At 38.7% G+C, this 14,762-nt stretch overlaps 1 protein-coding gene and 1 long non-coding RNA gene across 2 annotated transcripts in view; one reads left to right on the forward strand and one right to left on the reverse strand.

Annotated features, from left to right (window-relative positions):
• The window catches only part of LOC126934772 (uncharacterized), an 84,831-nt gene that overhangs the window by 45,363 nt on the left and 24,706 nt on the right, over positions 1-14,762 (forward strand). Inside the window, exons 5-7 of the long non-coding RNA XR_007719111.1 lie at positions 3,230-3,316; positions 3,395-3,516; positions 7,653-7,812. This is a non-coding gene — a long non-coding RNA (uncharacterized LOC126934772). The remainder of the gene's footprint in view (positions 1-3,229; positions 3,317-3,394; positions 3,517-7,652; positions 7,813-14,762) is intronic.
• The window catches only part of RAB38 (RAB38, member RAS oncogene family), a 62,175-nt gene that overhangs the window by 28,382 nt on the left and 19,031 nt on the right, over positions 1-14,762 (reverse strand). The window contains exon 2 of the mRNA XM_050755566.1: positions 6,503-6,783. Within this exon, the coding sequence (XP_050611523.1) occupies positions 6,503-6,783 (281 nt within the window). The remainder of the gene's footprint in view (positions 1-6,502; positions 6,784-14,762) is intronic.

The raw sequence follows: 14,762 nt of genomic DNA on the forward strand, positions 1-14,762 counted from the left end.
CTCCATTGTGTCACATTTCTTGGAAGATGTACTTACACATCTGTATATCTGTCATTAGACTTTAAAATCCTAGAGATTAGGACCACATTTTACTCATTTATCTATCCCAGTCCCTGGTCTACCATGTATCAATTGCTTAATAAATAGTTATCATATAAGATCAGACTAGAAAAAGTTGTAAGGTAGTACAGTGTGGAGGATGGGTGGCTAAGCTGTTCTGTCAGCATATCTAGCTTGAAATCCTGACTCTTCCATACACCACTATGAGATCTTTCGCTAGTCACTCTCTAATTTAAACTTTAATTGCTTCCTCTGTGAACAGAAAAAGTAACAGTACTTACCATACAAGATTATTTCAAGGATAAGCTAAAATGCATGTAAGCCACTAGCACAGTGCTTGACTAAAGAGAAGCTATTCTCATTTTGAGGCATCGGTGGTAAACTTTGAAGCATAAAAGGTCAGATGGTAAATAATTGGAGCTTTGCAGGCTATAAGGTCTCTGTTACAACTGTTTAATTTTGTAGTTGTAACATAAATGCAGCCATTGATAACATGTAAACCAATGAGCACAGCTGAGTTCCAACAAAACTTTATTTACAGGGCAGGCCATATTTGGCCCACAGGCCATAGTTTGCTAATGCATGTTCTAAGGTGTCTAAATTTAAATCATTAAGAAGTAGAACCTACAGAAGATTCTTGAACTAGGCAGTGACAAAATCAAAGTCATCCCTTGAGCAGGTTAAGTTTTTAATAGCATGCAAAACACTACAGTGAGCAAAGTCTGGAGTCAGGTTATTATGACTGTCCAAACATGAAACAGGAAAGATCTGAGCTCTAAGTAATGAAAATATGAACCATATAGGATAGAATGACATATGCAACACCTTGCCTTATACAAACCAAACGATGGTTATAGTCTCTGATCGTTCATTTCTATTCTCCTATTATACAGTATCTTAGTCACAGTTGGACCTCAGACTGTCTAGTAAATTACAAGCATTGATGTAGGGAACCTCTAGAGAATTGATTAGCTAAAGATAAAATATTATTATTAATTTATATTGATCCTTAAATAGATAACTAGCTTGAATTTGAGACTCATATACACTTCAACTATTCCCAACTTCAGAAAACAATTTTCATTCTTCATGTAAGGCGTTAATAATCTGTCAGAAGTGATGACTCAAACAGTTGTACTACAGACTGGTGGACATTATGTGAAATCACTATTAAACACAGCCATCATTTCCTGCATATTATGATTCTAAGTGATTCTAAGTTTTCTCTGGTTTTAGATTTCAAATCAGGCCCTTCCTTTTATGTCCCTAAGTATATCCAGCTCAAGTCAGTTCAGCTAAAAATACAGGGTTAAATGTGCTGTGACAAATTAAGTCAGTGGAGGTATATCTTATAACTTCATCTACATTATTTGGATATGGATGCCTACAACCTACAACTGGTGTAATCTAGGTCATCTGCCTGTGCCTAGCTGCAGAGGAAGCAAAAGAAGAAAGTTTTATGAGTTCTTCTTGGCGAGGTGAGCTTCCTACAGCTGGAAATTCCCCAAAGATAGCAAATGTATTTAACAGTTGTTAGAAAGCCAAACAACATGAGAAATATCCACTACACCGTGAAACATCCATTCATCTCCCTAAGAGAAACTAATACCATCTTATAGAGAATAGTATTAGATATATTCTTTTTCTCAGCAGCATACACGTTAACATTTTTATTTTTAGCTTCAAATAAAAGGCAAAAATTGAGTATAATTTAACATAAGCTTCTTCCAAGTGCACCTGTTGCTCTTAGAACATTTTGGGAGAGAGGGTGGGTCCAAAAAGTCACTATAAATAGCATAGAAAGAACCAAAGATATCTGTTAGGAGTAGGACTGGTGTAGGGGGAGCAAGAACTGGAGGCACTGGAGGTTCTTTCTATGAATTTGACTTTTGTCCCCACTATTGCATAGGTACAACTTGCTCCATTCTTTCCCACCTACACTAGTGTTTGTGGTGGTGTATTTGCGAGCATAGCCACACCTGATCCACTCTGTTATGTGAGCAGAATGGAGCAGGCTGGAAAGGGCTAAGATACAGAAACAGATTTTTCCACCAGAGTGTGGCTGTTGTGTGCATCACAGGTAAATCGGCGTATGGGCTGTGGGTAGAGACAGTAGGAATGGTGTAGAGTATGTAAAGTGTGTGTCTATGTGTGGTGGGATCAGATATTATGCATCTGGGCCCCACATACATTATTTCTCTCTCTTTTTTGGGGGGGGGGGGAATGGAGTTTTGCTCTTGTCGCCCAGCCTGGAGAGCAATGGTGCGATATCAGGTCACTGCAACCTCTGCCTCCCAGGTTCAAGCGATTCTCCTGCCTCAGCCTCCTGAGTAGCTGGGATTAACAGGTGCTCACCGCCACGCCTGGCTAATTTTTGTATTTTTAGTAGAGACGGGGTTTCACCATGTTGGCCAGGCTGGTCTTGAACTCCTGACTTCGTGATCTGCTTGCCTCGGCCTCCCAAAGTGCTGGGATTACAGGTGTGAGCCACCGCGCCCAGCCACATTATCTCTTATGCTATTATCTCTTAATGCTCACAGTAGCTCTAGGTGAGTGGGTGTGATTAGAGAGTGAATTCAAAAACAGCAACTGATGGAGATTCAGGCAATGGGCACCAAGAATGTACCAGGTAATTTGTTCAGCAGGCAGCAAAACCAAGTCAGCCTTTGAAATAGGCCCTGAAGATATACTAACAAGAGAAGGGCAGGGTCCTTATCCTAAAGAAACAGATCTGCCAAAGCAGATTATAAAAATGGGATATGGACACAGGAATATTAAAATATCCATTATTAGAGCTAAAGTATGATGTAGAGAGTAAAATAAGTTGAGCTCATGATCTACAGGGTGACCATGTAAATTTAAATTACAAATTAAAAATGAAGGTATTATTAATAATTATGCTGGAACAGCAGGTATAAACCAGGAATTTGGGGGGCAAAATGGGACACACAAGTACCCCAATTATACATCACCTAGAGAATCTACAGGGGGAATTCAATGAAATACAGCCAAGAAAGCAAAAGAATGCAAATGTTAAAAATCAAAGAATATGACTCAGAAAAGACTATTTTCTTTCCTTTGGTTTTAATATTGGGAGAGAGAATGTGAAAAACCAGAGACACCAACATGTATTTAATTTTTATTTTTTCTCTCTTAATTCACTTGCCAGCCAGGGGCTACCATGATTGCTCCAGCAACAGCATTAGTCATGAAAACTCTCATGGAAAGTTACTCCATAGGACTGAAGAGCAAAAGGGTAAATTTCCCTCAGTAGTGGGGTCTGTGGTAAGATGGAGGCTGGTTTCAATGACTAACTCATCTAAAACCCTGAAAGTTTCAACTGCAGAGATGTCCAAGTTGATGATGATACCTGAAGGATTTCTACTGGATGTGCCCATGGGGACAAAGCCAGAAGTTTGACTCAGAAGTTTCAGCGATGCGAAGAAAGGAAATCAGGTATTTATCACCAGACATTATGTCATCACTCAAAAGGACTCTAATTTTTAGTCGATTGACTGTCTAAGAGAAGGATACCTATGGAAAATGTTCTCTGATCTCAAAATGAAGGAATTCATAGCTATCCCCATAATCTACCATCTCTGCTTCAGGCAGACAGTTAAATCTAGGCCTCAGTTTTGTAAATGTTGTAATACTATAGTCAGAAAGTTAGCAGAGCTTTATCAGAGATATTTAAAAAGAATTTTAAAAAAGTTTGACACTCCAGTTTGTCAATGCTGCAGGATTGTTCCTGAGCTTCTAAGTGTTGACTTTGAATACTAATCTGGCACAGGCAAGACATTCTCGTTAAGACATTCAGAAGGACAACCTCAATAGCATTACGTATGGAAGGAAAAGAGACGTTGAACGTGCCTTCTATATTTTACAATAAGGCCTTGTACTCTCTTGATTATAATGCTTGTGAAATCTCATGTGCCCCCTCCCCAACACTGTACAAAGCTTCTCTTCAAAGTTCACACTTACAGGGATTTGGAGGATTAGAAATCCAGTACCTAAGTAAGGTGGGTCAGCCAGTCCTAGAGGTACTAAACATTGTGTCCTTAAGCAGGCAGTTTAACACTATAGTGGTTGAGCAAGGAATGTCAGAGTGAGGTGAAAAATGTCTTCGGAAGGTCTTTTGACCCACACGTAATTTCAAGCCTCCCTACAGATTCATAGGCCTCTTCCTTTCTTTTTTCCCTTTTTTCTTATTAGCACTTAATAACTATCACACACTGTATATTTTATTTATGTTTTGTTGTTGTTTTTATCCATGAAGACAAGGTTTTATCTGTTTCATAAGTTTCTACATTCTCAGTGCCCAGAACATTTGTCTGGCATATAGCAGGTATTTGATAATATTTATTGGTTGAACGAATGAATGAATGAATAACAGAAGACTCCTCTCCCCATGTAAGTATAGGTCATTCAATCTAGTTAGCACTTACAATGTAATGTAATCAACTGAGAAAAGGAGTTCTCCAAAGTCCTACTCTTTCTCCCCTGTGCCTGGAGGCTTCTGAGCTGAGAGTGACATTTTTTGAAAGAAAGCAATTTGAAGGAATATGCAGGAACTTTGGAGTGAAATTGAAATTGGTGCTAAAAGGAAATGAAAATAAGTGAATTCACCCACATTTTGGAATTAAAAGAAAAAAAAAAACAGGCTAACATTCAAAAAAGAAAATAGACTACAAAAAGAAACCATGCTTGTTAAATTTCTGTAACCTAATCATACCTTTCAGTTGTGCTTTGTCTCCCCTTACAGCAAGAAATCCTTCAACCACATAAACTAAAAAGGTTCAATGAGAGTCAAGAAATATAAAATGATGGGGAATGTATCCTGAACCAAAGGAAGAATCCCAAGAAACAGGGGAAATCAAAATTTTAAATAGAATGAAAGGGAAAAGCACACTGGCACACTCAGGCCTCAAAAGAAAGACAACAACTCTTGCAACTGAGCAATAACAACTTTCCAAACATAAAAGCTAGTGACAGAAGAGCAAGGAGACAGGCTTCAAGGCTCTCCAGGAATGGTTCAAACAAAAGAACATCCCACTGTGACAGAAAAAGTGGCACCACTGCCCTTTTCTTCTTCTCCATCATCTCCAATCCAAGTGCTTGCTTAATTGTGCTGGTCTTTGTAATGTGGTGGTGTTCTCAAATCCAGGTTTTCTTTCCTATCTATAGCCACTATTCCAGTTTAAGCTCTCATTATGTTCTCACAGAACATGGTAACTACCATGCCACTCTCTCTCCTGGTTCACTGCCCTCCAATCCGTCTTCCAATAGTTTCTCCAAGGCAAATTGGACCATTCTACTTTCCAGTAGGAAACCCATTAGAGATTCCTCCTCAGCCTTTTGGAATGATGACTCCAGTAATATTTTCAAACCATTTGCTAATGAGGGGCACAAATGTTCACTATAAGGCCCAAGTGTGAACTTCATAAGTACAGAGCCCATGGCTATCTTATTCATAGCTGAATCCCAAAAACTAGCGCAATGCCTGTGCTCCACAAACATTTAATATTTGAATAAAAGTGGAAAAATCATGATATAAAACCATGTAAAATGCAATCCTAATAATGTAATTATATGCAGACACACAAAAGTCAGAATATACAGCAAAAAATAGTTATTCTTTTTAAATTTTAGTTATGGTTTTTTATGGATTTTCAAATTTTGCCATGAAAGTTTTTTTTTTTTTTTCTCCTGTGATACTGAGATTTTAAAAATACAGGCACAAACAAAAAGAGAGTAGAACAAAAGCCAGACACCTGACATATCAGATGGCAACATTAGGGAACAATGAGAAGTATATTATCCTCATCACATCATACAGGATCCTTCATCTTCCAGCCCTGCCTCAGCTTCACCTCCTGCCACTTTTCTGCTACCCAGGGGAATCAGCATGGCCAAGCTATGCTGTGTTCTTCACATTTGTGCTTGCTGTCTATTCTCTGTTACCCCACCATTCCGGTATGCCCAATGTAGTGTTTGCCATCTTTTCTTTCCTAGGAGCAAGCACATTTCCTGACGTACAGGTGAATATATTAAATATCGATTGTGTAAATTAACTAACACATGAATAAGACCTTTACTATAAAACCATACTCACGTAATAAAGTTGTTGTGAGGACTAAATAGGAAAATGCATGCAAAATATGACTGGCTCATAGTAAGACCTCAAAAAGCAAACACAGTTATCCACTATTACTATTGTAACCTTCTACAAGTTGCTTTGCTCCTCTTGCCACAATAATAAATTGTAGACAATAATTTCTGCTTTGCTTGCTCATTGCATTGACATGAGAAAGAGCTTAGAGCAATCTGGAAACCACAAATCACTAAACAAACATATTATTATCATTATGAGATAGTGATGATTATATGCCATTTTCTTTGTGAACCTTGCTTATATTAAGCTTATTATTTAAAGTCACATTACCTTTGCTGATGTTTCAAACCATCCTACGAAACCATGCTCCTTGCAGAACTGGTCCATCTTGAGGCCATTGTTCATGAGCACATCCTTCCCCTGGTCACATTTGTTGGCCAACAAAACCACTGAAACCGGTTTGCCATTAGGGAGAGTTAACTTGGAGTCCAAATCATTTTTCCACTTTGCCACTGCTTCGAATGTGGCTGGCCTAGTGACATCGAAGACAATAAATGCACCCATAGCTTCTCGGTAATAGACCCTCGTCATGTTTCCAAATCTTTCCTGACCTGACACCAAAAAGAAATAAAAATAAAAATGTATTACAATTGCAAACTGAATCATATTAGAACTTCATGAAGCCTCCAAGATGAGCAAGTCAATCAGTAAAATGCTTCATCTTTATTGATTATCTTTAAAGAGTGAACTATATATACAGTCATGCAGCTTTATTCTTGATTTTTGATTTCAGAAGGGAATTCATTCATTTAATACATACTGAAAAATTTCTGTGTACCATGTAATATTCTAGACCTGTGCAAATATAGTATTCCAGTAGCCACATGTGGCAATTTAAATTAAATGAACAAAAACAAAACAAAATTTTTAATTCAAGTACTCTGTCACCCTAGCTAGCTACATTTCAAATGATCAGTAACTGTATGTCGCTAGTGCCTACTGACTATGCCAATAATAAAACATTTCCATAAGTATAGAACATTTGATTGGGCAACACTATTCGAAATATTTGGGATACTCTGATTAAAACATAAAAATTCCTGCCACCATGGAGATTACATTTTAATGGGAAGACAGATTCTAAACAATAAACATCATAAATAATAAAATTATGGAGTATGCTTAAAAGGGATCCACAATCTAGTCCAATTAAAGGTTATATATTAGCTAAAATTCATTCATGTTTACTAACCATGAAAAATGTGATTTACATAAGTGATTATAAAGGTGCAATTATTACCCCCATTTTAAAGTGAGAAAATTGAGACTTAGTCTAAGTAACATTCTCAAATCATATAGATAGGAAGCTTAAGAAATCATAATTCAAACCTGAGCAGTTTGAATCTAGAGCTCACAGTCTTTTACCAACATTAAATACTCTCAACTACTGAAGTATAGGCTTGTACTCTCTCTTCTGCAGGCTTATATACCAGGACCACACACAGGACCATCCCACTGAATTTGACCGAACAGATATTTATTGGACACCTATTGTATTGATGCCAGTTTCTGGACTACTCACTCAGAATTCAGCAGTGAACTAGATGGTCTCTACCCTTAAATGCTCTACAACCTATTGGGTAAGAAAAGCCCTACTATAGCAAAACACTAAATAAGTTTTGTTTTTGTTTTGTTTTGTTTTTTAGGATAAGGATTGGTTTTAGAATTAGAATCAGTTGGAATCAATTTTGCTCTGATGGTTAATTTTCTGATTGAATATTGTCAAGTTTCTTAAGCACTCTAAGTTTATTTTTCCTTATCTGCAAATTGGCAATAATAATATGTACTGCACAGTGTTGCCAGGTGGATGAAGTGAATTAATATATGCAAAGCACCCAGCATAGTACCTTAGAACTAGTCAATACTGGAGTTTTCCTTCTCTTTTGGAAGCATGTTAAAAAATGTGAAAGACAATATGGCACAAGTTCTGAAATCAGAGTTTCAGATCAGGGTTTATGACAAAAAATAATTGTAAGTATTTCAGCTGAATAACAAAAATGAACAAAATTCTATTACTTCTACCTCTATCTACTAATGGTTGCTGAAGACAGAAGCTAATGACTTGTATTTTCTGAACTCAAAACCCTAGAAGTATGTGACCAGACGAAGCCTTTTTATTCTGATTTGGGAATTTATTAATGTTAACAGTCTTATAAAGTCATATAAATTAAAACAAAGTTAGCATGTATTTAACAAGTCAACTTTTATTGGAAAGAGTAAAATGCTAAAACTGGGATGTATCTAAGAAAATACAGGTTAACATATCTCTAAGAAGAATATTTTACCCTTAATTTTGAGCTCAAACCTTTATGATGGTAAGTTTTAATTCAAGTTAGCAAGCTGTTTTGTAGATGGTTATATTTACATTGGTAGTAGCACTGAAGTTGTAAGAGAAGGCTCCCTAAGCACTTAGTGAAAATGAATGAAGGTTGAGGGCTCTGGTCCCAGTGTGTGAGCCTGTGTGCACAAGCAAGTATCACTGGAAAAAAGAGTATTTTGTCATAGCCAGCACATGACAATCTTACAGTATTTCTTACATGGGTTATACCAGAGATGCATTTTTTATCCCATAGTTGTCTAGTCAATGAAAGAAAGGGGCAAAATATTCTCCACATGACACATAACTCAGAGATGAACTTTTAGTTTTCCCAAATAAGTTTTAAACTTCTTTTTTTCTTTTTAAATTCCTGGTGCAAACAGTGATCTCCTTTGATACTGCCCAGGGTGGCCATGACATTTCAGAAAAATAGGGTAAAAAAGCCTTCTATGATTACTCAGAACTTCCAAGGCCTTTAGGCTTTTAAAGGATGTCTTATGATCTCTTTCAAGGATCTAATCAGATGAAGAGCAAAGTCAGGGGTTAGTCAATAATCTGCTTGTCCAGAGGTTTTCATAGTAGAATAAGGCAGTCCTCAAGAATAAAGATTTTGCATTTTAAATATATGATAGAGTTATTTTAAGACCATACAAAACGCAATACATAGGCTATACCTTCATAGAGAATCAAAAAGGAAAATGTGTGTGTGTGTGTGTGTGCGTGTGCATGTGTGTTTGAGTTTGTGAATGTATGTATGTTAGATCAGAAATAAGAAGAAGACAGCTTGTTTCTAGAAAGAAAAGATGTTTATATGTTGAGGTCACTGAGCCAGCCCACTTGGAGAGTTCATATTTTTGGCATTCCAGTAAGAGATCACATTTAGATCAGAGCATTCCTAGCACTCACACTGTTTCCTTCCTTTTTCAACTGATAGTCCTCTTTGCTGTTTCTTATTCAAAAAATGAGAACCATGTGACTCAGAGTGAGTGCCTACTTTTGGGCAAAGTAGAGACCTGATGAATTCACTGTAGTTAAATTTCCTGTTTAAAAAATGACTATAATTCAAAAACTTCCCTTGGTTTTAGATCACTTATTCAACACATACTTATGGAATAGCTAATGTGGCTAAAGCTCTATACTTTGTGCTGGAAATATACAGTTTTTACCCAGGAGAAATTTCTAAACTTTTGTCACATTGGATTACTGCACTGAAAATAATCCACTTCACCACATAAGTCCCCAATGCTCTTACATACACACTTCATAGCAGTGTAGATGTGGCTCATGATTCAGCTTTCAGCTATAAGGGGTGTTAAATGAGAAAGCAATCAACCAAATCACAAAAGTTAATATGATTGCTGCAGGAACTATTTACATAATCTCACAGCAGAAGATACCAACTTGAAAAGTCAAAAGACGTGGTCTTAATTTGGTCTCACTGGTTACCAGAACAGGCTCAGACACATGTATTTCTCTCCCTGAGACTCAGTTTTCTTATCTATAAATGAACTTGGTGTGGCTGATCTCAAAGGCCCATTCCTCATGCCTTAGATTAAATCAAACTTTGGCCCCCTGTACCAGCAGCCTGAAATGGTCCATTTGGTGCCACAGACTCAGCTAAAAATACACACAAGCATCACAGCTATAATGTGTATCTAGCAATATTTTTACTTCAAGTCATCTTCTAACTCCCTCCTCACTCCTTCAACCAAAGAGACTCCAGTATCCAACTAACATTTCTACTTCAGAGGTAGCCCTTGGCTCTGCCCGTCCTCTCCCCCAGCACTGCTCCTGCTCCAGCTCAGCCCCTCATTGCTCCTCACCTGGACCCCTGGCAGCTCCCTAAATGGGGATCTCAGTATCTAGGCTCTCATCAATGTCTCTCTCCCCAAATATAAACATAAATGTAAGCATAAGTCTTCAGGCAGTTGCCATTCTGGCAGCATAAGAAATCACTCTGGCGCCTAAGAAATACCCATCCCTAGTTGAGTTGCACTTCTCAGAGATTATTTATTGTGTTGTTTTTGTGAAGAGATCAGAAATCTGTATTTTTAAGCTATCTCTACATGATGTTAGTGTATGACCTAGTCTTAAAACTGCTATTTCCTTTTTTTCCCCCAAGATAGTAGATTAGAGCCTTGTAGCATGCCTCAGCCATGTGGAAATAGCAAGATAGTGCATAAAGGCCAACTGTGTGGGCTTTATTTCAAGAAAGAAAATGGGAATCCACCAGGACAACCTAAATTGAAGGACACCCCAAATCCCAGGGAGGGAAACATGGGCAAACAGCCCCTTTGATGGCATCCAGCTAATAAAAGTGAGAGAAACTCAGGTACATGAGAGAGGCAGAGAGCCTCCTTCTGTGACCTGCCTTTCCACTGGGGATCCCAGCAAAGCATGCCAAGGGAAAGCACTTTGTATCTCCCAAGCCCTAGAGCTAACTTGCAGAGTTTCTTGGAGACACTGTGAGAGAAAGACGTGAGGAAAAGCTGCAGACATTTTCCCATACCCAGGACCAAGATCAGGATGCCATTTTTAATCTGAGTGCGTAGCAAGGCAGCCATTCATTTTAATCTCTAGCCAGAGACCAGGGCGCTCACTCTAGAGAAGTGTAGGAGTCTCCACAGCCAGAACTGTGGAAAGCCCCTCAGCAGTAGGTGCTGGAATTGTGTTCTCCTCTGTCACAACACTGGGACAGGAGGAGAGCTGATAAAGCTGCAGTTTCTACTGGGCAGTAATACTTGTATCTAGGGCCAGCTTGGCAATCTGGAACCAATCTGCAGGTGTCCAGCCTGCTCGCCTGAGATTGTGGTGCAGCAGGGCCCTCTTTGCTCTACTCCCAGGCAGAAATCCAGGCATTTGGAGCACCCACTTGACCAGACCAGTAGCCTGAGTTGCCCCACCCATGACAGACATAGATCATGGTACAGCAAGTCCCTCTCCACTCCATGGCTAGGCAGATCTCCAGGCATTCAGACAACCTGTTCACCTGGAGCAATAGTCTGACCTGCACCACTCATCCTGTGCAGTGATCCTGGTGCAGGGAGGCAAACTCTGTTTCACGTCAGGGCAGATCTCTGGGCATTCAAAGCACCTGCTCATCTGGCTCAGCAGCCTGAGCCACCACACCTATTCTGAACATAGACCATGAGGCAATGAGGCACTCTCTGCTCCATGCCCAGGCAAATCTCCAGCCATTAGGAGCACCAGCTCACTGGAATTGGCAGCCTGAGCCATCCCACCCCTCCTGTGCAGAGATTGTGGTGCAAGGATAGCCTTTCTGCTCTATATCCAGGCAGATCTCTAGGCATCTGAAGCACTTACTCTCTTGGATTAGGGGTTTATAGGCTGCTACCCTTCCCATGCAGTGCACTTGGGGTTAAGGAGATTTCCCAGCCTGATGCTGAGGTACACAACTGGGCACTTGGTGGCTGCTCCCCAGATTCTCCTGCAGCACAGTTGCTTGCCCCTGTCATTAGGAGACCTGTAGATGAACCTACCTGGTCTGGCCCCACCCATTGCGGCCCCCAATCCCCTGGGCTGAGCAGGGAGCTCAGACAACTGTGCGTTCCAAGAATCAGCCCATTGCCTGAGGCAACAGAGAGCTTCTGCCAGTAAACAAGGATCAAGTATATACGTAGTCACATTGGCCACAGCCTGCTATCATGCATAAGCACTGTCTACTGGCATATACGTCAAACTGCACAGCCCCAATATAAAACCTACAGAAAGAAGTACATAAGGCTACAGAAGCAGAACCAAAAGACCCAATGGAGCGGGGAAAAGGAAAAGGAAAAGGGAAAGAAAAAAATAGCAATGGTATGATAGGGAGATAAAGAAAAAGAAAAAAAATCCTACAAACATGAAAATAATTATAAAAATTAGAAGTGCCAAAATTTCCAAATGAAAAGGAACAAGCACAAAAATCCTGACACTATGAAAAATATGAATGCAGTGACACCATCAAAGGATTGCACTAGCTTTCCAGCAAAGGTCCCTAATGAAAATAGAAATTCAGAAGTGACAGATAAAGAATTCAAATCATGGATTGCAAGGAAGCTCAATGAGATCCAACACAAGATTGAAAAGAAACTTCTAAAGCAGTCCAGAAAATGAAAGAGGAGATAAATCTTAAAATGTAATTAATCACAGCTTCTAGAATTGGACAACTCACTTAAGGAACTTCAAAATACAAGTGAAAGCGTTATCACTAGACTAAACCAAGCAGAAGAAACCATTTCAGAGCTTAAGAACTAGTCTTTTGAACTAACCCAGACACACATATATAAAAAAAAGAGAGTATTTTTTAAATGAAGACAATCTTTGAGAAATGTGCAATTATGTAAAAAGATCAAACCTACAAATTATTCCTGAGAGAGAAGAAAAATTTAAAAACCTGGAATACGTATTTAGGGGGATAATTCAAGAAAATTTCCCTAACTTTGCTAGAGAGCAAGACATTTAGATACAAAAAATCCAGAAAACACCTGCCAGATACTATACAAAATGAACATCACCAAGGCATATAGTCACCACATTGTCCAAGATCAATGCTAAAGAAAAAAATCTTAAAGCCAGCTAAACAAAAATGTCAAATTGCATAAAAGGGAACCCCATTTGGCTAAGAGTGGACATCTCAGCAGAAGCCTTACAAGCCAGAGAGATTGAGGGACTATTTTCAGCATTCTCAAAGAAAAGAAATTCCAATCAAAAATGTCGTATCCCAGCTGGGCACAGTGGCTCATGCCTGTAACCCCAGCACTTTGGGAAGCCGAGGCAGGCAGATCATGAGGTCAGGAGTTCGAGACTAGTCTGGCCAACATAATGAAATCCCGTCTCTAATAAAAATACAAAAATTAGCTGAGTGTGGTGACACACACCTGTAGTCCCAGCTACTTGGGAGGTTGAGGCAGGAGAAACACTTGAACCTGGGAGGCGGAGGTTGCAGTAAGCTGAGATTGTGCCAGTGCACTCCAGCTTGGGAGACAGAGCAAGACTTTGTCTCAAGAAAAAAAAAAAAAAAATTTATCCCACCAAACTAAGCTCGTAAGTGAAGGAGATTTTAAAAATATTTCAAAACAAGTAAGTCCTAAGGGCATCTGTTATCACTAGACCGGCCTTACAAGAAATCCTTATGGGAGTTCTAAATATGGGAATGAAAAAACTATACTGGCTACCACAAAAATACACTTAAGTACATAGCCCACAGTCCCTATAAAGCAACCACACAACAGAAACTTATATTTCAAAGCAAACCAGCTAATAACTTCATGATAAGCTCAAGACCTCACACATAAATATTAACCTTGAATGTAAATGGTCTAAGTTCCCCACTTAAAAGACACAGAATGGCAAGTCGGAAACAAACGAAACCCATTCATATGCTATCTTCAAGAGATCCATCTCACATGTAATGACACCCATAGGCTCAAAGTAAAGGATTAGAGAAAGATCCAGCACATAAACAGAAAACAGAAAAGAGCCCAGGTTGTCATTCTTATGTCAGATAAATCACACTTTAAACTGGCAACAGCCAAATAGGACCAAAAAGGGCATTACATAATAATAAAGGGCTCAATTCGACAATAAGACTTAACGTCCTAAATATATTATGCATACAACATTGGAGTAGTCAGATTCATAAAACAAGTACTTCCAGACCTCTGAAAAGACAGAGACAACCACATACTAATAGTGGGGGGCTCTGACATTCCACTGTCAGTATCAGACAAATGATCAAGGCAGAAAACTAACAAAGAAATTCTGAACTTGAATTTGACACTTACCGATTGGACCTAACAGACATCTATGGAATACTCTACCTGCCAACCACAGAATAAACATTCTTCTCATTTGCACAGAACGTATCAAGATTGAACACATGCCCAGACATGAAGCAAGTCTCGGTACATTTGAAAAAATTGAAAACATACAATCATACTCTTGAACCACACTGGAATAAAAATAGAAATCAATATCAAAATCTCTCAAAACCACACAATTACATGGAAATGAAAACAACTTGCTCTTGAATGACTTTTGGATAAACAATAAAATAAAGGAGAATTTTTTAAAAAATATTTTAAACAAATTAAAAAAAAGGGACACAGCATACTAAAATCTCTGGGATGCAGCAAAGGTAGTAAAAACAGGAAAGTTTATGGTGTTAAATGGCTAATTTAAAAAAATTAGAAAGATCTTAAATTGACAATG

This window comes from Macaca thibetana, chromosome 14 (assembly GCF_024542745.1).
Source record: "Macaca thibetana thibetana isolate TM-01 chromosome 14, ASM2454274v1, whole genome shotgun sequence".
NCBI lineage: Eukaryota > Metazoa > Chordata > Mammalia > Primates > Cercopithecidae > Macaca > Macaca thibetana.